The following is a 24416-nucleotide window of genomic DNA, read 5'->3' as shown; positions in this document are numbered from 1 at the left end:
AAAAACAAACACCATAGAGGATTTAAGACACGTATTAGAGTAAGTGACAAACTAGAACTGCATTCGGTGTCAGATTTTAATGTCATTTAGCTTTATAGGTTATCCTACCGTGACTATAATTAAGTTACCTAGCATGGCGGGTGTTTTTAATTTAATGCTTAAGTGAACCAAAACGCATGACCACAAATTGGAGGTTGGTATTAAAATATTTAAATATTAAAAAAGAATTCAACAACAGGAAATAACTTACGCAATAGGTTTCTGTGTCCTCGGACAAAGGTAAACAAAAGTTTACGTAATAGCATCATTTACTTTGTCAATTCAATCACGGTTAGAAAACTTTCAAAGTACACATGCATATGAATAGGCAAGTTTGTTGAATGATGTTGATCACTTTATTCGTGATACAGCTGGAACATGTCCTCCTAGTAAATAACCTTCTGATCTTTCCCTTAATTATAAATAGTGAGAACTACTTAAGCTTCTGACCCGCAATTTTCTTTCTCACTGTCTCTTTGTCTTCTAATTTGTTTTTCTTGTTACCCCTAAGAAAACAGGTAACACGATGGCCTTCAACAAAAGCATGGTTATCTTGGCAATTCTCTGTTTCATCCTTGTACAAGAGGTAAAGTTGTTTATAGGGTTCTTTTCATGATATGCATGCATCTTATGCATAATATATTAAAGATTATTTTGTGTAATTTTTCGTTCTTCATATCAGTCTCATATATTGCTTCCTTTCTATGTTTTATCTATTTATACAGTACATTATATAGAATTCTTTGATATCGTTGGCAAACTATGAGATTAATCATTAATTTCCAATAAATGAGAATTATTGATCGGTGGAATCAATAGTTAGGATTTGGTGTCAAATTTTAAAATTTGATACCGGTGTCAAATGATCATATCTCATATATATACATATATTCATGTCTATGTATACTGGGGTCTGTTTCATATGTGGAATCTAGCTTGAATTATGATATTGAGATATCTGTTTTAATTTCCAGAACTGCTTTTGTGTTATTATTATTTTTATGGAAAATCTATTATTTTAGTGTTGTTTCAATTATTATTATTTTTTACTCTCTCTTTTTTGCTCGATCTCGCCTATACAAAACTTTTGAACCATCTTCGACTATAGTACTCAGATTGCTAATTTTCTCTTTTGCATTTTTTCTTCAATATTGGAAAAAATTTCAGTTGGAGATCTATTGTGGAAATCAGCACATGGTTGCTGCCGAACGGATAGGTAAGACTTAATAGAGAGTAATATTTTACATGTTGAAAGCACTGGGAATGTTATCAGTGGTAACTAAATCTTATACTGTTTGTAGCTTATACTGATAAATTATGTTTAGATGGATAAAAGTTACCCAAAATCTAATGATTTCACTCTTCTAAAATATAAAAAGATGTATAGAATCATATATTGATAATAAAGTCAAATATTTATTTATATTAATTTTATTGTATTATTAACCATTAATAATTAAGATTTCTTATTTATTTTTCCCTCAAAAGTAAATATTCACTTTGGATGAATTAAATACTTAATTATCTAGAAACAAATTAAAATAATTGTTCATATATCTAATGTAATTAATTAAACATTGAAATAATATTAGGTAAATTTATTTGTAATTGATTGCAAAATCTCTATGTGAAACATTCTATCTCTTGAAATTCAAAGGATTTAGCGGATCAATTATCTATTAGATCAAAAGAAGAAGAAGATTAAAATAATAGAACGAATGCTAGTTAGTGAGTTGGTAGATAGCTGAGTTCCTTAAGCATGCTGACAGGAGTTCGATTCCTGGCCGTGCGTATGAAAAAGACTTTGTTGGGAGAGGTTTACTTACTTAATGTGATCTCTCGCCTTGAAAGGATTAGTCTTCGACTGTCGGATACCTTGAGAAACCAAAAAAAAAAGGTGAAAATAAATATAAAGTATTAAATATGAGAAATCATAACCATAGATGGAAATAAATATAACCGTTAGATCAACATAACGATCTAACGGTGAAATTGATTGGTAGTAACACTAGTTGATTGTTACATTATCCTTCCCCATATATATATATATATATATATATATATATATATATATATATATATATATATATATATAGACACCAAACTGATTACACCAAATTCTGTATACCAAATTGATTAGCCATTCATCTAGATAAAAAAATTAAAAACTATTCTGTAAAAATGAAATCCTGCAAACTTCCATATGATGTTATAAATCATTATTTTCTTTTCAGTTCTACAAGAATTAATAATTTTGAATTTTTATTTCTTTTTATTCTCTTTCCCAATCTTCCAACTTAGGTGAATAATTGTGCTTATTAAAGGCTATCATTGTGTGGAATGTGAACTTAATTTTATGTTGCAGACTGTGCTGGCAAATGCAACTACAGGTGCAGCAAGTCGTCAAGGCACAATATGTGCATAAGGGCATGCACTGGTTGCTGTAAGAAGTGCAATTGCGTGCCACCAGGCACATCAGGGAACAAAGATAAGTGCCCTTGCTATGCATCCCTCACCACTCATGGAGGAAAGCTCAAGTGCCCTTGAGAGTTATATTTATATATATACATATCAGAAATTCCAACAGACATATATATATATAAATAATGCAGAATATGTGATAATATGGTTTGATCAAAATAAGGCACTTAGGGAAGCAAATAGCTAGCAGTGAAGGGGCTTGTTGGATAATTATAAGGAAAATGAATGATTTGATTTGGTTTAATTTTGTAATGCTTCAATATTTGTTTGGTACAAGGGAAGAGCATGTGTGAGCTTTGCACTTATTAATGTTGGTGTTGGTCCAAGTTGCAGTGTTCTTTGCATCAACAAATTGCAGCAATTTTGATAGTTATTATTTATTATTTTTATCATAAACAAAAAGAAGTCATACAAATTAAACACAACTTTTAGAGTAAATACCTTTTTTTGGTCTTCAGCAAATTTTACGATGTCCGCTTTAGTCCCTAGCAAATAAAAAAGTCCATCGTGTTCCCTAAAAAATTCAAAATGAACTTATTTTAGTCCTTTTGAGGACTAATATGAGTCTTTTTTGAATTTGTGAGAGACCACAATTTCAACTAAATGGGTCCATTTTGAATTTTTTAGGGACCACGATGAGACTTTTTATTTGTTAGGAACTAAAGCGGATATCGTGAAATTTACTGAGCACTAAAAAGGTATTTACTCCAACTTTTATACATGGGCATGTGTGAGGCACGACTTGTGTTGTTTTTTATTAGAAAAAATAACTCAGTAGTATGTTATATTAAAAAAATAAAAATAAAAAATAACTCAGTAGTAAGTTCTGCATGTATTATAATTAGGAGTATAACTTTTAATAAAACTAATATTAAAAATTAAATATATTTATGAATCGTGGCTTGTTCCAAGTTTAATGAGAAATTAAAACATTTGAAACTTGCATTTAGATTGGATATTAAATTTAAAATAATAGCAATTTAAAAATCATGTAAATTAACTGTACTTGTTAGAAAACAATATAAACCATTAAAAAAGTCATTACTCAACATATTAATATTTTGAGTTGAAATGGTTCTTTACATGGTATCAGAGCTTAATATTCATGCTTCAAGCCCAAATAGCTCTTGTGTGAGGGGATGTATTAGAAAATAATAAATCCAAGCTTAATATTCATGGTTCAAGCCCATGTGGGTAAAGGATTTCTCCAGTCAATGGAGATAAGTTATCTCTGGTGAATCCAAAACGACGTCGTTTTGGGACGAAAATCAAGGTATTTTTGTAATTTAATATATTGTAGGGTTATATTAGTCTTTATTATTATAATTTTTTGATCTTATAACTTAAAACGACGTCATTTTGAGCTCACTGGAGATAACTTTATCTCCGATAACCGGAAAAATACTTTTCTTATAATATAAACTATTAAAAAAGTCATCACGACACATTTTAAAATTTTGAGTTGAAATGATTTTCTACCCCACAATAAAGTAAAAAATCCCATATTGCCGGTGATGTTAGAGTGAAAAACCGTTGTCCGAAAAGAAATTAAACTTCGACAAATTAAAAGAGAAAAGTCTATTTTCAATGGAAACTAATCATCCTTTTGCAAACAATGCCAAAGAACTAGGGCTGTGCATGGGTCAGGTCGGGTCAGGTTTTTGTCCGACTCGACCCAACTTGATTTTTATAGGTCAGATATTTTGACCCGACCCGCTTTAATTTGATCCAAGTCAGGTCTGACTTGGATTGGATTTTGTTGAACTAGTTCAGAATCAGTTTGGATCTGACTTGACTTGGTTTCTGAAGTGGGTCTGACTTGGTTTTTGAACTGGGTCAAATCTTACCTGACCCGTTTTTGACTTGGTTTTCTCACAAAATTCTGTCGAAATTTTTACGTTGCAAAAGACGAAAATTTCGTTACAAAATTATTTTTTCGTCGAAATTTTTACAAAAAAAAAATTTTCTATTGAAATTTAGTTTCCGTCAACAATTTTGACGAAAATTATTTCTTCCATCAAATGTTTTAAACAAAAAAAGAATTTTGTCAAAAAATTTGACAGAAATTATTTCGAGGGAAATGTTTCATTTGAAACTTTCGACGAAATTTAGATTCTCTAAAGAATTTTAACATAATATTTTTTTCGTCAAAATGTTTTTTTTTGTCAAAAAATTTTACGAATTTTTTTTATAGAAATGTGTTTCATTGAAAATTTTGATGGAAATTTTTTATCAAAAAACTTGACGAAAATATTTAGTTGAAAATTTTCGATGGAAATGTGTTTCGCTGAAAATTTCAGCGAAATTTTTTTTTTTGTTAAAATATTTAACGAAAATTTTTTCGTCGAAAACTTTTGCCGAAATTTGAAATCTGTAAAGAATTTTGATGAATTTTTTTGCCGTCGAAATTTTTTGCCGTCAAAATTTTTTGATGACGAAAATGTTTCCGTCGAAAACTTTCGCCGAAATTTGAAATCTGTAAAGAATTTTGATGAAATTTTTTGTCGTCGATATTTTTTGCTGTCAAAATTTTTTGATGACGAAAATATTTCCGTCGAAAACTTTTGCCAAAATTTGAAATCTGCATAGAATTTTGATGAATTTTTTGCCGTCAAAATTTTTTGATGACGAAAACATTTCCGTCTTAAATTATCGCCGAAATTTGAAATCTGTAAAGAACTTTAATGAAATTTTTTGCCGTCGAAATTTTTTGATGGAAATGTGTTTCGTCGAAATTTTAATGAAAATTGTTTTGAGGAAAATGTTTCATTTGAAACTTTCGACGAAATTGAGATTCTCTAATGAATTTAGACAAAATATTTTTTCTTTCAAAATTTCTTATCGAAATATTTTTGTAAAAAAATTTTAAGAATTTTTTTTACAGAAATGTTTTCCGTTGAAAATTTTGATGGATATATTCTTTATCAAAAAATTTGACGGAAATTTTTTCGTCGAAAGTTTTTATGAATATATTTTTTTGTGAAATATTTTGACGAAATTTAGATTCCGTAAAAAAATTTGACAAAAAAAATATTCCGTCAAATTTTTTTACCGATATGTTTTTAGTCACAAATTTTGATTAAAATATTTTTCGTCAAAAATTTTTGCGGAAATATATGAAAATATTTTTCATAAAAAATTTTGACGTAATTGTTTTACGTTAAAATTTTTCTGTCAAAAATTTTTGCGAAAATTTTTATGAAAATATTTTTCATAAAAAATTTTGACGTAATTGTTTTACGTTAAAATTTTTCTTTTAATGTAATTGTGATTTTTTTTTTCACATAATGGGTATGGGTCAAGTTTTGGGTCAGTGGGTCAATATTAAAACGAGTCAGGTCTAAACCTGACCCAAATAAAAGTGGGTCAGTATTTACACCAGTTCAAATAATATGGGTATTTATGGGTCGGGTCAAGGTCGGATCAAAGGCAGGGCAAGTGAACCAGTTTTTTGGCACACCCCTACAAAGAACCGTACATAAGAATATACAAGACATACTTGTCGTTTTTTTATTTTATTTTTTTATTTTATTTTTTTATATAGGTTAATTTGGCTAAAAAGGAAAGGAATACAAAGAGACGTATAAATTATGTTGACGACCAAAGGGCAAAATGACTGAACTCAATGTCATGACCTGCCAACGACATGAGAACATTACACAACAAAATGAAAACTCTAAAACCAGAATTGAAAGAAAATCCCAAGGGGGTGTTTGGTTCAGGAGAAATTTTTTTTTACTGGGGAAATAGAATGAGTAGGAAAATGATTTTGGTAGGAAAATGTAAAAAACGTTGTTTGGTTCGCCAAAAGTTTACCGGGAAAATTGGGTTAAATTTTTTAAGTGTATGTTTGGTTGAAGATAGAATATTGATGGGAAAATTGTTTGAAAATACTAAAGTACCCTTTTTTTCTTTTACTATTTTTAAAAGTGAGTTTCCATTGTGTGTACATAGTATATTATGTGATGGGTAATTGTGTCATTGTATTCTTATGCTTTAATAACTTCTCAGGGGGTGTTTAGTTCAGAAGAAATTTTTTTTTACTGGGGAAATAGAATGAGTAGGAAAGTGATTTTGGTAGGAAAATGTAAAAAAAGTTGTTTGGTTCGCCAAAAGTTTACCGGGAAAATTGGGTTAAATTTTTTAAGTGTATGTTTGGTTGAAGATAGAATATCGATGGGAAAATTGTTTGAAAATACTAAAGTACCCTTTTTTTCTTTTACTATTTTTAAAAGTGAGTTTCCATTGTGTGTACATAGTATATTATGTGATGGGTAATTGTGTCATTGTATTCTTATGCTTTAATAACTTCTCAGATTTTTTCCTGAATACCACCTCCTCAATTGCTTTCTTCAACAGTGAAATTCATGCTTTTTAACACACAAACCAGTTTGCCTAAGGAAGTGACATTGATGGGTAACAAACATGAAATCAGTGAACCAAACTTGGACAACCAAGTATCTAAGAATCACTTTGATGGGAAACAATGGCAAACTCCTCAACCAAACACAAAAGACAAATATTTTAGTCCTTTTCAAACAGATAAAGTTACATTGCTAAGTAAGCATTTTAACCAATACTATTAAAACTTACCGATCGAGATACTGAGTTACTGGTTCAACTGTATGACTTGTTAATTATATGTAATTCTATAATTTATATTAAAAAATTATAAATATACTCAAATGTCTAAAAAGATGATAAAAATTTCAAATATTTTAATATAAAAAATAAAAAATCACATATTATTATCTAATAAATGATCAAACAAAAATATACTGATCGTGATACGAGACTTCAGGTCCAGTAAATGACATCTCTAACTATAAATCAAATCAAAATTTTCTACATAGTGCATAACTGAGATAATATTAGTGTTGTAGGTACATAAATTATGTAAGTCAATAAGTAAAAAAATATTCAAATATGTCCATTATTAATATTTTTTAAAAAAGAATTTTTTTTTTTAGAACTAGGCCGGGTCACTAGTTAACCGACCGGGTCACTGATTTTCATGAAAACTGACCGGGTCGCACCAGTTCTGATACATAGCCGGTCTGTTGCTTCAACCGGACCGGTTATATGACCGGTTCCCTGGTCGATCTGATTTTATCAACATTGGTTTTAACTATTGTTCTATAAAAATCAATTGAATCCAATAATTGAATTGTTAGATAAAGATCATATTAATTATTTTATACTATATATTTTTAATATATCTCCTCGTACAAAAATTTCTTGGACTTGACGGGTAGAATTACACATACCTAAATTAAATAAAAGTGACGAGCTTTGAAATTTGTAATGTCAAACTCAAAAAGCGGTCAAATAACAAAGGCTTTCAACATCCTCATATAAATTTGTGACATATTAGCAATCTTTTCTTATTTAAACTTTGTTCCACAACAAATATTGGAAGTTATAGACTTATAGTACATACATAAAAAAGTTTATCTACAAAAGGCTTTATAAATCCTCATATGAGTATTATTAAAAGCTTTTCGTAAAATTTGTGATATATGAGCAATCTTTTCTTATTTAAACTTTGTTCCACAACAAATATTGGAAGTTATAGCATATACATAAAAAAGTTTTTCTACAAAAAGAGATTGATAAAGTAAATTTATTTTTTAAAATGAATAAATAAAGACAAATGTATTCATAAAGTTTAATATTTTTTTTGATACAAGTAAGAATTAAACACGTAACCTATTATAACTTATCCAAACCCCTCCTCACTTGACCAATCCTACTTGCTTTAAAGTTTAATATTATATATACAGAGATGATTATATTGAATTTTTTTTTTTACAAACTTACACACTACACTATGTTTTACTGGTAAGCTTCACTCAAGAGTGTTTTACCGATAAGACATAATATAGTTTGTAAACAAAAAGATTGCAAATATAACCTTCACCATCTATATATATATATATGAAAAAAATATTTATACAGCCACTTTAGATAAAGTTATCTACAGCTATTCCAAAAACTACGTTGTTTTGATTAATGAAGGGTGTTTCTGTAAAATACATATGATAAAAAATCAAATAAAATTACGAAAATACTTTTCATTAATTCACCTAAAATTACAGAAACACCCTTCGTTAACCAAAACAACGTAGTTTGGGTAGCTGTAGATAATTTTATCTAAAGCAGCGGTAGAAATATTTACCCCTATATATATATATATATATATACACATATATATATATATACCGGTATAAGAATAATACATCTTATATCAAATCTTAACTGTTAATTTTCGTGCATTTAGCGGTTAAGATTTATTGGGTTCTACTTATTAGGTGCACGAAAATTAATGATTAAAATTTGATGTAAAATTTATTATTTTTATACTGGTATAAGTTGATCCCATTTCATATATATATATATATATATAATGCAAAGAAAATTAGTCAGTGTAACAAAAGTTTATGAGATGGCATCATTAAAAAGTTAGGAGAAAGTTTTTGGTGTAATAGATATAAGTACATTCATATTAAAAGAAAAAAGTTTTTGAAAGTTAAAAGAAATTATACAAAAAAATATAGTTAAAATGAAAAAAAATACCCTTTTAATAAAAGAAAATAACGAATTCGATACTCTCGTAATATTGAAGAAATTTCCCTAAGCTAAATAGTAGAGACTATGTGCATGTTTGGATCCTCTCTTTTTTAAGCTAGAAGCTACTTATAAGTATAAGCTAGGCCAAACAGGTTTTGAGAAAAACTCTTATAATGAAAAGCTCTTCTTTTTATAATGAAGAAAAAAGCTGAAAACTAAAAGCTCCTAGGATGAGCTTTTTTTTAAGCTCTTATCTGTTTTTCTTGAATTGTGTACTTTTTTTAAAATGAAGAGTGATAAAGATGAAGAGAGAGATAATTTTCTTGAAATATGTACTTTTAAGTAATTTCTAAGCTAAATTTTTTATGTAATTTTCAAACAACTTTTTTTTTTTTTTTTTTTTTTTTTTTCAAACAGGCTCTATGTAATGCAAAAGAGAGAGAGAGTAGAGACTACATAAGTACGGTTATCTTCGGCAAACAACATTTTTCGAGATAAAAATTGACTTCCTGGGATTATATTTTTTGAAGGAAGTACGAAATTGCTTTCAACAAATATCCAATGGCTTTGAAATACAGCTAAAACAAAAATGCTAGCAGTTGATGACAAGATAGAAATGACAAATTATTACAAAAAAAAGAAGAAGAAAAGAAATGACAAATGATGTTGCTGTTGCCTATGATCAAATTTTGCTTTTGATCATGAGAGTGACGTTACTTAATAGAAAAATTCACAAAAATTATGACATAATTTAGTTAAATTAATTAAAATTATTCATTTATCTATAAGTTAATAAACAAGTTAGCTCCAGTAATTATTATTATTATTTTTAACTATCTACCATTTTCCTGCTTTTAAAACTAAAACCTAACTTTAATTTTATTTTTATTTTTTAAAAAAAGGCAATATACCAATAAAATTTCTACACAAACGTTCAAATATTATAAAAGTGATAGTAAAAAAGATTTATATTTGATAAATAAATAATAAATTTGATTGGGTCGAATTGAATCGTGTTCCTTGAGATGCAAATATTTGGTGCGTGAATGGGAGAATCACCTTCGTAGCTTCCGAAAATGGGTGACAGAAGAAGGAAGCAGCGTCATCTGCAAGACGCATCGACTTCTTCATCCTCTCCGTCCTCCGCCTCCGACTCCGACTCCGACCGCTCTTCGAGGCGGCGGAGGCGGCGCGAAAAGGATCGGCGCAGAAGGAACGAGGGAGGCTCCAAGCGAGAAAGGGAGAAGGAAGAGAGAAGGAGGAAGAAGAGAGACAGAGAGAGGAAATTGAGGAAAAAGAAGAAGAGAGTCCACGATTCTGATGTGTCTGAGTCTTCGGAGGAGGAAAATAGACTTAGGGTTGAGCCTGAAACTGTGGTGCATGAAATTATGAAGGAGTTTCCCAATGTTGGCAATGATTTGAAGCTGGTATAAATATCTATATCTTTTTAAATTTTTTTTTTCTTAATTGCTCTTCTGGTAGTGTGTCAATTTTGATTGTTAGTGTTTGTTTGGTGTTTGTTCAGATGATGAAATGTTCATAGGCATTGTCAAGTGTTACTGAGAGCCATGACTTCTCTAGGTTTCAAGTTGAGTTGTTTGAGTTCTCTAGAAATATAAATGTTTTGTTTGAAGCTGATCTTGCAAATTGTTTTCAATGCTTCTGCAAAAACTTTTTTTTTTTTTTTTTTAATGAAGCAATTAGACTCGGGGAGTTGGGCTCACTTGAGATTCTAAGAAAATGAATTGTCGCATGCTGACTTATGTAAGGAAAATGCATATATACGTTTAATTCTTATTAGTCTTGTTGCTGTTGTAGCTCTTGCAAATGATTGATGATGGACAAGCTGTTGACATAAAGGGTATATCAGAAAGATCTCTAATGAAGCATCTGAAGAAGCTGTTCCTTTCCTTAAATCTTAAGGAAAATGGAGATAGTGTTTTCTTACTTCCCTCTAAAGCTCGCCCTACTTTGGATGTTGTTGGCCCTATAATTCACTCTTATATGTATCCCATGAAGGAGCAAGCTGATGCTTCTGCAGCAGTGCCTGAATCATGTTCAGTTCCAATAGATATGGGAAGTGAACAGATGGTAAATGATCATATAACACCAGCACCAGAGGATCAGTCTGTTGGTCCTACAAGAAGGTGATAATTCTTTTTGTATTTCTGTTCACATTTCTTTTGTTATTTTTCCTAATTATTGCTTACTTTGTTCTGCAGGATGATTGGCCCTGCAATGCCATCAGCTGAATTACTCGCTGCTGCTGCTAAATTAACGGAGGCACAAACTGAGCTCAGGTACTTACTCATTTACGCTTTTATTGATTATATTTGCGAACTTAATTTAGTCAATTCACATAAGATGATACTGCATGATATTTTCAAACTAATGTCTTTAGAGAAGCGGAATTGGACGACGATACTGAACTATTTGTAGGACCTCCACCACCTGCTATGGTTTCTGAAGCTGAATCAGCTAATGAAGCTGAACGTTTTGAAGAGGTATTTAATCCCAGTAGTCATTGATTATGATCAAATTTTTGTTCTTTCTTCAAGTATTAAAATAAAAGCCTCAGATTTAATGATTGGTATCTGGTATTCAGTATTCCTATTATAAGATCAGATTTTATTTGGGGAACATGAGAAAGAACTTAAAATTTGGTGGCATATGCTTTCTACTCTCTCATTTCATTGTGCAGCTTCCTTCATCTGAAGGGAACTTTCTGTCCATCCAGTTTATTGTGGTGGCATCTCTCATCAATTTATGAAATTTTATGCCTTCATGTGAATTCAATGGTTTATTAACATTTTCTGCATTTTGATTAATCTTTCATAGTCAGTCTGTTCTTGTTTTGTTATGGGATAACAGTTTGGTTTCCTGTGGCCATGGATTGGTTGGGGGATTGAGGGTCGTATTAGTTTGGCTCTTTGAAGACAGGAATCTTTATAATTTTTTGTATTGAATCTCTCTCCTTTTTTTTGGATGGTTGATCATTTGCTTTTTTGTAATTTCTCTTCTCTCTTTTTTTTTTTTTTACCCCAAAGAGCTTCTTATCATGGGGGAAGAATTCTTTAATTCTCAGGTCACTGGGTTATTTATTACAGAATTAAATTTTGGATATTTATTTGTAATTGAATATGGAGGTACAAGTCATCACCTGCTTATTTCTCAGGTCACCAGGATCATGGAAGTTGAGGCTGACAGCCCATATGATGTTCTAGGAGTTAACCATAATATGTCCAGCGATAACATAAAGAAAAGGTATGCTCTCCTTTATAAGCTTCTTTAATTGATTCCTTTCCTTATCAAATGCTGGTTGCGGCCGACCCCAAAAAATGTTATAGTGGGTAGCAGTATAGCATAATAGAATCTAGCTATATGACACTTAAAGCTTGAGAAAGCTTCAGCCCCCATTATTTTTGTTGTAAATATTATTATTTATTTATTTTTTATTTGTTGTATTGAGCGTAGCCCATTAGGTCAAGTATTCTAGGTCGTGTATTCTCTATAAATAGAGAACCCTTTTGTACATATAATTTACAATTCTATAATATATTAGAATACCCTTTTTCAAGTCGGTATCAGAGCTCTCGATCTGAGGGTTCTGCTTCCGCACATATTGTCTTTTTTTAAACACAACCCTAATTTCTTTGCCTCTTGCCGCCATCAGCCGCCACCAGAAAAATTTTCCGGGGACCTTTTGGACCAAGGGGACCTTTGTTGACCTTTATTTTCTCCGATCTATCATTCTATGCACAGTTCCTCCGCCACAAACGACCCAAACACCTCCGACCGCCTCCAGTCAGATCTGTCTTCACCGTTTGGACCACTTTCCGGCAACTTTTCAACCGCGACCACCCACAGACAGGTGCGCGCTCACTGGACGACCACGCCAGAAAAATTTCAGCCGGAAAATCCCCTCCACGCGCTCATACGCACCAACTCTTTAGCGGCGAGTGAAGCCCACGCGCAGCCCATTTCTCCGGCGCGTGGAGGCGCGTGCGACGGTTGTTATTGACCGGACCACTGCCATTCTTCTTGTCTCCTTGTTCTCTGTCTGGATATGTGATTATTTCACTGATCGGACTTCATTTGATATCTGTTTGGTTGATTTTATCGCTGGTTGTTAACTTTTTTATTGAAGAATGGCCGAGAATGACAGTTCTTTGATCTTATCTGGTAAGAGCACACGTTCTATATCTCTTCTTCCTTCTTGCACTGATTTTAAAACCTCATGGATTTTGGATTCTGGTGCAACTGATCATATGGCTTGTCGTACTGAGTTGTTTTGTTCTTATCATCCTACTGTTGGTAGTCATATTATATCCGTAGCTGATGGATCCCATAAATCAGTTATTGGTTCTGGTAACATTCAAATTCAACCTTCCTTGTTTCTTAAAAATGTTCTTTATGTTCCTCAGCTTTCTACTAATCTTATCTCCACTCAAAAACTTACAACTGATTTGAATTGTTCTATCACATTTTTTCCTTCTCATTGTGTTATTTAGGATCTTACCACGAAGAAGACAATTGGAGTTGCTAATGAACATGATGGGTTGTATCATCTCTTTCCAGACCATGCTAGCAAAAATCAGTTATTAATGACACGTCATCCTTCTACTGCAGAGTCTATGATTTGGCTCTATCACAAGCGTCTGGGGCATCCACCATTTAGTCTTTTGAAGTCTATGTTCCCTTCTCTGTTTCTCAATAAGTCGGTTGAGACCTTTCATTGTGATGTTTGTGAATTTGCAAAACACCATAGAGTGTCATTTCCTTCTAGCACTATTAAAAGCAGGGAACCTTTTTCTCTTATCCATTCTGATGTTTGGGGCCCTTCTAAAGTGCACAGTGTTTCAGGTGCAAGGTGGTTTGTTTCTTTTATCGATGATTGTACTCGGGTAACAAGGATATACTTGATGAAAGACAAGTCTGAAGTACCAGAGATATTTATTCGGTTTCATCACATGGTTGAGACTCAGTTTGGTAAGGGTATTAAAAGACTAAGATCTGATAATGGTACTAAGTACGTCAATCAACGCCTGTCACAATTCATTTCAGACAGAGGTATGATTCATGAGCTCACATGTGTTGATACCCCTCAACAAAACGGGGTTGCTGAAAGGAAAAATCGTCACCTCCTTGAAGTTGCTAGAGCTCTACTTTTCCAGACATCTTGTTCCTAGTTCTTATTGGGGAGAAGCAGTGTTAGCTGCTATTTTTTTGATCAACCGTTTACCTTCACGGATCCTTAACAATATCAGTCCTATTCATTCCATGACTTCCTTCTTTCCTTCTGTTCCCATATTGCAAAGCCTTCCACCAAGAGTGTTCGGATGTGTTGCTTTTGTCCATGTTCATAAACAACATCGGAGTAAGTTGGATCCTAGGGCTCTTAAGTGTGTCTTCCTTGGTTATACCCCTTATAAAAAAGGGTACAAATGTTATCATCTATCAAGTCAAATTTTTTTTGTTTCTATGGATGTCACCTTTCAAGAATCTGAATCTTATTTCCTGGGTCTTCATCGTCAGGGGGAGAACAGTTCTTCAGAAGACTCGTCCCCTTCCTTCTTTGAGTCTGGATCAATCTTCTCTCTTCCTAGTGTGTCTGCTCCTGGTGTGTCAGAACCTTCAAATACACCTGAGATACGGAAAATTTTGACACCTGAATTGGTATATCAGCGGAGGAAACAACCCATACTGTCTCACCAGCAACCTCAATCGTCTGAACCACTGGTAAGTCCTGAATCTCCTATTTCTTCTGAGTCACTTGAATCTCCTGTTTCTGATTCTAATATTATTTCCTCTCATGATTTGTCTATTTCTTCTGATATCTCTAATGACTTACCCATTGCTTCTGCTTCTGATGACTTACCTATTGCTCTTAGAAAAGGAAAAAGATCTTGTCACAAGAAAACTTGTTCCTCCTGTCCCTCTTGTACTCAATACCCTATCTCCCACTTTGTTTCCTCTGCTAATCTTTCTGTGCAGCACAAAAGCTTTGTTTCAGTACTAGATTCTATTGCAATCCCAAAATCAGTACATGAAGCCTTGAAAGATAGGAATTGGGCTCAAGCCATGCAAGAGGAGATGAATGCGTTGGAGAAAAATAAAACATGGGAGGTTATTGATAGACCCAACAGAAAGAAAGCAGTAGGGTGCAGATGGGTTTATGCCCTGAAATATAATTCTGATGACACTCTTGAGAGATACAAGACTCGATTAGTGGCCAAAGGTTACACTCAAACCTATGACATTGATTATGAAGAAACCTTTGCTCCAGTTGCAAAGATGAATACAATGAGAATCTTGTTATCCCTTGCTGCCCATTACAATTGGGATATAAATCAATTTGATGTGAAAAATGCTTTCCTCAATGGTGAGTTAGAAGAAGTAGTCTACATAGAAATCCCGCCTGTTTTTGATTCTGTGAAGGGGGAAAATAAAGTTTGTAGATTAAAAAAAGGCCTTGTATGGATTGAAACAGTCACCTCGTGCTTGGTTTGGAAGGTTTACTAAGGTTATGATGACCTTATGATACAGACAGAGTCAAGGAGATCACACTCTTTTCTTCAAGCACTCCCAAAATGGGAAGCTTACTGTGCTCCTTGTATATGTTCATGATATTATTATCACAGGTGATGATTTTGTGGAGAGACAGATTCTGCAAACACGGCTTGCCTCTGAGTTTGAAGTCAAAGACCTTGGGAAACTGAGATATTTCCTAGGGATAGAAGTAGCTCATTCAAGCAAAGGAATTTTTATCAGCCAGAGGAAATATGTTCTTGATCTTCTCAAAGAAGCAGGAAAGCTCGTGTGTAAACCCTCTAATACTCCTATTGAGCAGAATCACAAGATGGGCTATGAAGAAGAGAATCCTCCAGTTAAAGGACAATATCAACGGCTAGTTGGGAAATTGATATATCTGGCCCAGACTAGACCAGACCTAGCTTATGCTGTTAGTGTTGTCAGTCAGTTTATGCACGATCCAAAGGAAAAACACATGCAGGCAGTAGAGAGAATTCTTCAATATCTTAAAGGTACTCCTGGTAAAGGATTGTTATTCCGACGTGATGGCAATCTATCTTTAGAAGTCTACACAGATGCTGATTATGCTGGATCCGTGACTGACCGTCGTTCTACCATTGGTTATTGCATGTTTCTTTGCGGTAACTTGGTGACATGGAGAAGTAAGAAACAAGATGTGGTTGCCAGATCAAGTGCATAAGCTGAATTTCGAGCTATGGCTCAAGGCATTTGTGAGTTACTGTGGCTGAAAATTGTACTTGATGATCTCAAAATAAAATGTGAGGGACCTATGAAGCTGCTATGTGATAATAAGTCCGCTATTTGTATAGCTCATAATCCAGTTCAACATGATCGGACTAAACATATTGAGGTCGACCGCCATTTCATCAAAGAGAAACTTGATAGTGGGTTGATTACCACTCCATACATTCCCACTGGGCGTCAATTAGCTGATCTATTAACAAAGGGGCTTCCTTCAGACAGATTTCAAGAACTTACTAGCAAGTTGGGAATGATAAATATCTATTCCTCAGCTTGAGGGGGAGTGTTGTAAATATTATTATTTATTTATTTGTTATTTGTTATATTGGGCTTAGCCCATTAGGTCTAGTATTCTAGAGAACCCTTTTGTACATATAATTTACAATTCTATAATATTTTAGAATACCCTTTTTCAAGTATTTTCTATTAAAAACTTTAAACTTAAAGTTTCTGAATTCCAAAATAGAATTTGACACAAAAAAAAAAGGACAGAAATGGGCTTCCAATCAAGAATATCATCAATTATCAAAGCTTCTGTTATGAACAAGCTTGTTAACAAAATATGATTATGAACAAAAAAGAAAGGTTGTCAACAAAGTAAACAGAGAAGAAAAGAATAGGTTGTTAAACAAAGCAGAATGGGTGCCTGTTAAGAGATGAGAGAGTACACTGAGAGCCAGAGACGAGAGACGCGCGACAGATAGAGTGGAGAGCGAGAGAGTGGGTTGAGGGTTTCATATTAAAACCCAGTTAAAAGACTGTAAAGCCCATGAAAAATAGCTGTTAAAAATTCAAAACGAGGGCAAACTAGGAATTCAACATCGTTTCCTGACGTGATGCGCTGTGATTTGGCTGCAACAGCCGCTACACTTACCTGTTGCATTGCGGCATGGCCTATAGTGCCAATTGTCCGCAACCCGCTACCTTAGCGGGATTGTGCGCAATTGATAACCCAGACAGTTTCTGGTTCATTTTGTTTTAGAACGAATTTTTCGAAAAATGATTCAATTGTGTCATCCACATAGCATGATCATTAGCCTATTGCCCTAAAGAAGTTTCTAAGTTCTTGTGGAAATAATCAAGATCCAAATCATTGTAATATCATGTTATGGAGAACTATGGGCAACACTTGTTCTGAACTCAACATAATTTCGTTATGGGAAATATTATATTTTAAATTTGAATGAATAGAACTACAGGGAACTGAAAAGGAAAAAGCCACTAAGATTTAGTATTCTGTATTCTATTACAACAATAACAAAAAATTATGCCTTATCCCACTGGGTGGGGTTGCTTACATGGATCAAACGACTACATATGATTAAATATTATTTGTTTGTCTAATGTCGTCTCGTTTAATGTCTCTTAGGTACTGGAAGATGTCACTTTTGGTTCATCCAGATAAATGCTCTCATCCACAAGCCAACCAAGCATTTATTAAGCTAAATAAAGCTTTCAAAGAGTTACAAGATCCAGAAAAGGTAAGCCTGCTAGGAGAATGGTTTATTATTGAAGTTAAAGGTGCTGTTTGTGGGATCCTCTAATTTGCTTGATGGTCTTTCTTTTTGTGTTAATAGACTTAATTAATTGCTTTATCTACACCTTTGATTTTTATTTTTTCGGTTGATTGTTATCACTTGAAAGAGTTGAGGTAATTTGTATTTTTAACCGATACAGAAAAATAGAATGCAAAGCCCTCTCTTATAGAAGAGATATGTTGTGAATCAGGGAGGTAGGTATCTGCTCTGCATGCTTAAAAAATTGGAAGTACATTTTATCATTATTTACAAACATGTACATTTATCCTATCCAAAGTCCTGTTATCTATTACTTTAGAATTTGAAATCACTTTTGACTCTTGAAACACTCCCCTCAAGCTGGCTTGAAATTTTCTTCCATGGAAAGCTTGCTGACTAACCCGTTGAAAAATTCTTCTTGGACTATCCCTTTGTACAACAAAATCAAATGCTTCTTTCTGATACTGGGGAGCTGGTCAGAGAAGAGTGTACCAGGGATCAGTGACTTCTCAAATGATATTTGATATTTTTGACTTTCTGTATGCAATAATAATTTATGGGCTGATAATGATTTGAAAAGAATTCATTAAAATTGGACTGCTTTAGATGTTTGGCTATTTAACTATTTTATTTAAATTTTAAAATAGATTTTGATTTGAGTTTAGGTGCTTACCTATGATTTGAGTGAACGAATTTCCTCTAGTATATCCATATCCCATTCCAGCACTAGGAAAGGAATATATTTATTTACATGTAAAATTGATTATGATGAACTCTTTTATTTTAGGATCCTATATTTGTCAAATCGTTGAGTGTTTTGAACATTCATATGCAAAGCAGAAATGTGGTTGAAGGAACTTGACTAATTAGTAATTTTGTGTAATGTGTAGCGGAAATCATTTAAAAACAGTTTTGGCAATTTCTTGCACTTGACCCACGTTGTTACTTCCATTCATTTGTAATGTTGCTAATAGTCATCTGTGGCAGATTACATCTTGCAAAGCAAAGCCCACGATGTGAGGGGAATAAGTGCTTTTTACATGAAACTTGGAAGTTATATACATCTGGATGTTGGGCTTATAAATTTATTTCTCTTATGTTTTCCTTTACATTATCTTTTCCCTAAAAAATTTCTCCAATTTAGAATGCTGTTTTGTTTTCGCATCTCTGTTTTTTTATTCCCCAAAGATTTTTTGTTCTCGTGTTTGACATATAATTGATTGGATACTTTGTTCTATTCCTGGTTTTTGTGCAATGCAATATTTTTGAAATTTTTATTAACAAGATGATGTTGTGTGCTTTCTGTAGCGGAAAGAAATGGATGAGAAAATCAAACTCAAGCAAGAACAGGAGGAATTGAAGGTAACTTGAACTTGTCTGGCTGACTGGCTGTATTATTAGTTTTTGGATCCTAATATCTTCACATGTAACTGCAGGCTGAACTTAAAGCAATGCGTGAGGCTGCCCTGTGGAGAAGATCCCAAGGTGAGCTTCTGCAATGTAGATAGATGGTTTCTGTCAAGTCTGTTCAGATCACTTTCATGCATAACATACTTAATATAACGATGAGTGCTATGAAGGTAGCCAGGTAGGGGAAAAAATTGGAGTAAGGATGGGAAAACCAAAAGGGCTGTGTTATGTTAAGAAACTCCTAGCCCCATCCCCCACATAAAACAGAAAACACACTTTTGGGGGGGCGGGGGTTGGAGGAAAATGAAGCAAGAGCAAGTGTGCATTGTGTTAGAAGATATTATCCTTGAGGCTTAATGGTGGGAATTACTTTTGTTGACATTCATAAAGCACATTACAATTTCAATGTTATCTAAAGAATAATGTATTTGATCACCAAAAAAAATAGCAATATTTGGTTTGGACATTTAGAGGTAATGTGTAAACTAAAATAGAGAATTTTGCTGTATGTTTCAAGTCATACCTCGTATTGTCTTACATCATGTTTAGACTTTTATTAGAAGCCTTTTTATATTCCTAATTTCTTCTTAATTATGATGATCTAGCCTATGGAAGAAGGTACTTCACTATTATATGTCAATAAACCAACACAAAGTGTTAATGCCTCATAATTTGGTGATACTGTGCTTAAATTGTGCAATTTGGGATGATTTTATTGCCATGCAATTTGGCTTCTTGCTGGTCCTGTGTAACTGTCTCGTGACCATTTGAGGTTGGAAAATTGGTCTGGCACGAACATACATGTCCCTCTTGGATTCAATTGGGCATCATTTTCCCCTAATATAAAATTCAATTCTACTTTTCTTTCTTAAAAGGGGAAGGGCGGGGATTGGGTGCTATTACTTGTGAACTTTGTTATCTTATTGCTAGGAAATCTGTGGCAGGCATATCCATGGAGGGTGATGATGTGCTTCTGGCAGAGACAGAGGTTAAAGAGGAACCAAAAAGAGATGAATGGATGACAACATTGCCTCCAGAGAGGAAAGTAAGTTCTGACAATCATTTGATTTTGTTTGGCTTTTGGGTAAAAGGTATGTAAGTGCTTTAGGACTCAAGAAGATTTTTATATTATTTTTATCAATATAAACGTAACCTTTATTTTTTATAAAATAAATAAATTTGGTTGTTATTGAATATATACGAATTTGTTTAATATTTTTATAGTCATTTAACACATAAAACATATGCAATCATTTTTATTTAATTTACTTATGTATGACTTTATTTATTAAATATATTCATTACTTTTTAATTATTAAATTATATATTAAAATTTGTTAAATATTTATAATATAAATTTATTTATTAAATAAAAAATTAAAAGGGAAAAATGAAACAGCTATTAAATATTTAGAAAATGAATTTTAAATAAAAAAATTGAATACATTAGACATAAATTGATTTTTATTTTTCATAATTTATTTAAATAAATCATATTTTTTGTATTTTGTAAATTTTCTTGAATTTGTGTAACAAAAGATTCTTATGAATTTTTTATGTATACAAATTTTTTTAATTTTATGATATAATTACTTTTTTTACCTTTTCTCTTTTTTATTTAAAAAATAGTCAAATTCTCTCCCATCATTAAAATATGTTTTAGTTTTTTTTCTTCATCAAATTTGATATTAATTTACTAAAATACCCTTAAGATTAATGCCACGTTTGGTGATAGCTTTTTTGGAGAAAATAAATGTGTTTTTCTTTTTTTTCAAAAGCTCTGTCATGAAGCTGCAAATGAAAAAAAAGTTGTCCCTAAAATAAGCTAATTTAACAACACACTAAGTGATTTTATAAAGAAAGATTTTGTTTTTCTGTTTTTGGTAGATATCGACTAATGGCCGAAGTTTTAATAGACCCGACTAATCCAATTTTGGGTTTGTGCCTTTTCACTTTCCCTAGGAATTGACTCTCAGAATTCGAAAAAGATTTTGGTCTTTTTGTCCAAAACAAAATGTGGAGGTTGTGTGTGTGTGTATATATATTGGAACAGTGGCCTAAATACCACGTTTTTCATCAAAATTTACCCAACTGCCACGCGAACAGTAAAATTTTTCAAAGTGCCATGCGTACAAGTTCGCTGCAGCAGGTACCGAACTTCGTTTGCTGATGTGGCATCTTTTTGGTACCTAGTTCGCTACTGAAAGTAGCGAATTATATGGTCAAAAATGTCAGTCTGCTCTGAGCCTTTTTGAGACACGTGGCAAATATAGAAAAGTTCACTATAGGACATAATGAACTATGTGCAATTGTCAGAAAAAAAAATAGTCGTTCACATGGACAAGTTCGCTGCATTATGCAGCGAACTACATGCAAGCTGTCATGTTGCTTTTCAACTGTACGGTGTGGTTCAGTTGCTGAGGAGAAAGGAGGCCCCTATATCTTCCAGCACTTCAGTTTCTTTGTTTGGAGAGAGGTAGAAAAAACAAAAAGATGGAAGGAAAAAGTGAGGATGATTACGTTAAAACAAAAAAAAAAGAGAGAAAATAAAAATAGATGGTGAAGTGTTAGTGTGTCTGTGGTATTTTTTTTTTTTGGAAGGAGAAAGAAGTCTGGTGACTGTTTTGAAGGTTATGGAGGAGACAAAGGAGTGAGTGGAGGCATGATCACAATGAGTAAAAGCTGGAATTTTTTTGTTTTTTTGAAATACTAAAAGCTGGACTTTTGAAAAGAAAGAGAGAGAAAGTGTAAGGAAGGAAACGACTTTTGGCAACTGAAATTACAAAAATTACTGTTACCAATAAAGAATAGACACAAAGGAAAGAAAGAATGTGCGTGGGGAACCAGCTTTCATTACACCAAGTTCGCTAGATTGTATAGCGAACTTGGGTAAAATTGCCACGGTGTTCTGTTTTTATTCAAAGCAGATTGCCATTTTTATTATACCAAGTTCACTAGACTGTATAACGAACTTGGGAGAGACTGCTATGTGTCCTGAAAATAGTCTGAATAGACCGACATTTTGACCACGTAGTTCGCTACTACCAATAGCGAACTAGGTGGCCCATCAGAAACGTGCCACGTCTGCAAATGAGTTCGCTACCTGCTGTTGTGAACTTGTACGCGTGGCATTTTGAGAAATTTTACTGTTCGCGTGATAGTTGGATAAATTTTTGTGGGAAACGTGGTTTTTGGATCACTGTTCCATATATATTTAGGCAGAGTCATTTTTTTTTATTGTAAATATTTTGGTTAAAAGAGTGCGGGAAACAGACTTGGTTTCTAGATGTATGCTTTTGCTACTTGCAATGATGCAAAATGTTACTAGAGTATGGTTGCTTAGAAAACTCATTTACACAATGATTCTCTTTTTTGTTATCTTTTTAGTTGTTTGTCCTGCGCTCAGCACTGTGTCAGTTTAGTAGTCCTAAAATCTTAATGCAAGTATACCTGAGTTGTGTAAGCTTTTTATTACAAAGTTGAACATTTCCTATCCGTTAAGGTTTTTGAGACTCAACAATTTTTGTTGCACATTGTTTTGCATTTGAGTTTGATGCGCAGTCCCTTATTTTATTCGCCAAAAGTGGGAAAACATTAACACTAGTACAGAGTAGCAGACATTGCAGTCAATTTACATTATGGGAATCCGAAATAATACTATGTTGTTATTTTGCTAAATGATGCCCACATATTTCATGAATTTATACATTTCAGCCTGGTGTGACTATGCAATCAACCAAGTTTAGCCGGGGCTCAAAGGAAGGTAGAGGTGATACTGGTGTTTGGACAGACACCCCTGCAGACAGAGCCCAGAAAGCAAAGATGCAGTATGTATCCTCTTTCATTCTAGAATGCTTTGGCTTATCAATTTTTCTTCCCTTCAACCTGTGTAGTCCACCCCACGAGTTCAAGGGCTTTATGGCAACACTGATTTGTACATGGCAGTTATTTGGAAGCATACAATGAGGCTACTGCACTTGCCTCGAATGAAGAGGAAAAGAAAAGGACTAGTGCGGATGCAGATTTGGTGGACAAATACAATAATGCAAAACGATCAAAAACATTGGTGCAAAAGCATCAAGAAGAGGTTGCTAGCAAATCCAAGAAAAAGTCCAAGCAACAATCGGAGAAGGAAGATTGGGTGGGTCAACATCCATGGAAGCCATGGGACCGTGAAAAGGACCTGACAGCTGGGAGGCAAAGTGTAAAATTGGATTCAGAAAGCATGTCTGAGGGCTTATCTTCAAGGTTTTCTTCTGGAAACTTTCAGAGGAACTTCCTTTGATTTGATTAAGAGTTGACATTTCATCTGTTTAGCCCTTTCGCCTGGACAAGATCTGTTCAATGAGCTTCATAAAGAAATTGAATCATTCTTTTTCTTGATGGTCAGTTTTGTCATTCTTATTTATTTTGTTTTGATTTTCTTTTCTTGATTAACTCTTTCGTAGTCTAACCGGGTCCCATTTCTATACATGCTTGCAGTAGCCTGTAGGTGCTGAATACAATCATGTGCTTCAAATGCTACGGAGATTTCTAATTATGCAATTGCGCTCAGTGACGGGCAAATATTTTCTGATGAAGTTTATGCAATAAATGGCCTGATTTTAGTTGTCATAAATTTTACAGGTGTATATCTATCAAGCATGTTTATCTGTAGTATTTATGTTTGTTGCACGTGGTTATAGCTAGTAAAATAGTGGAGATAGTGGTTAATATAGTACGGCATCTGCAGTAAAAGTTTACATATAATAGCAAATGTATGAAGGTTCTAATTAAGTTCTTGTTTGTTACAAAATGTCACTTCTAAGATAGTGCTGTCACAGTTGTATTAATTGGCGTATCTGACTAGTAAGTTTAAGTGGCTCTACTCCTATGCTGCTGATATTATTATTATTATTATTTATTTTTTATTTTTTACAAACTTTGCATAAATTGCTGATGGGGCTGCATTTGAAATATAGACAAAGTCCAAGTCTCTCAGAGAATTGAAATTAATCTAACACAGAAGAATGAGAGCGGTAAACATCAAACTCTTAATTACGTTGTTATCATGTTTTCTACTTTTTAAATTATAGGTAGCATAGAACATTATGCCTATCTTTTTTA

The 24416-nt window shown here is 33.0% G+C and overlaps 2 protein-coding genes across 2 annotated transcripts; both read left to right on the top strand.

The window, feature by feature from the left end:
- The first annotated feature begins 476 nt into the window (after positions 1-476).
- On the top strand, positions 477-2865 carry LOC133309800 (cypmaclein-like). Its single transcript, XM_061510629.1, has 3 exons — positions 477-625; positions 1207-1255; positions 2405-2865. Exons 1-3 carry the CDS (start codon positions 566-568, stop codon positions 2584-2586), a joined length of 291 nt encoding a protein of 96 aa, XP_061366613.1. The 5' UTR covers positions 477-565; the 3' UTR covers positions 2587-2865.
- Positions 2866-10124: 7259 nt separating this feature from the next.
- Positions 10125-24181, top strand: LOC133309797 (uncharacterized). Its single transcript, XM_061510624.1, has 12 exons — positions 10125-10517; positions 10909-11237; positions 11313-11390; positions 11492-11594; positions 12266-12354; positions 17753-17864; positions 19209-19262; positions 19337-19385; positions 20255-20355; positions 23025-23137; positions 23256-23695; positions 23793-24181. The coding sequence occupies exons 1-11, from the start codon at positions 10167-10169 to the stop codon at positions 23593-23595; spliced, it is 1719 nt and encodes a 572-aa protein (XP_061366608.1). The 5' UTR covers positions 10125-10166; the 3' UTR covers positions 23596-23695; positions 23793-24181.
- Positions 24182-24416: the final 235 nt, after the last annotated feature.

The sequence above is a fragment of the Gastrolobium bilobum genome, unplaced genomic scaffold, assembly GCF_033153095.1.
Source record: "Gastrolobium bilobum isolate Gb01-03AN ecotype WA unplaced genomic scaffold, APGP_CSIRO_Gbil_v1 utg5492, whole genome shotgun sequence".
NCBI classification, from domain to species: Eukaryota; Viridiplantae; Streptophyta; class Magnoliopsida; order Fabales; family Fabaceae; genus Gastrolobium; species Gastrolobium bilobum.
The sequence above is the reverse complement of the archived record's forward strand: the minus strand, read 5'-3'. Positions and strand labels throughout refer to the sequence as shown.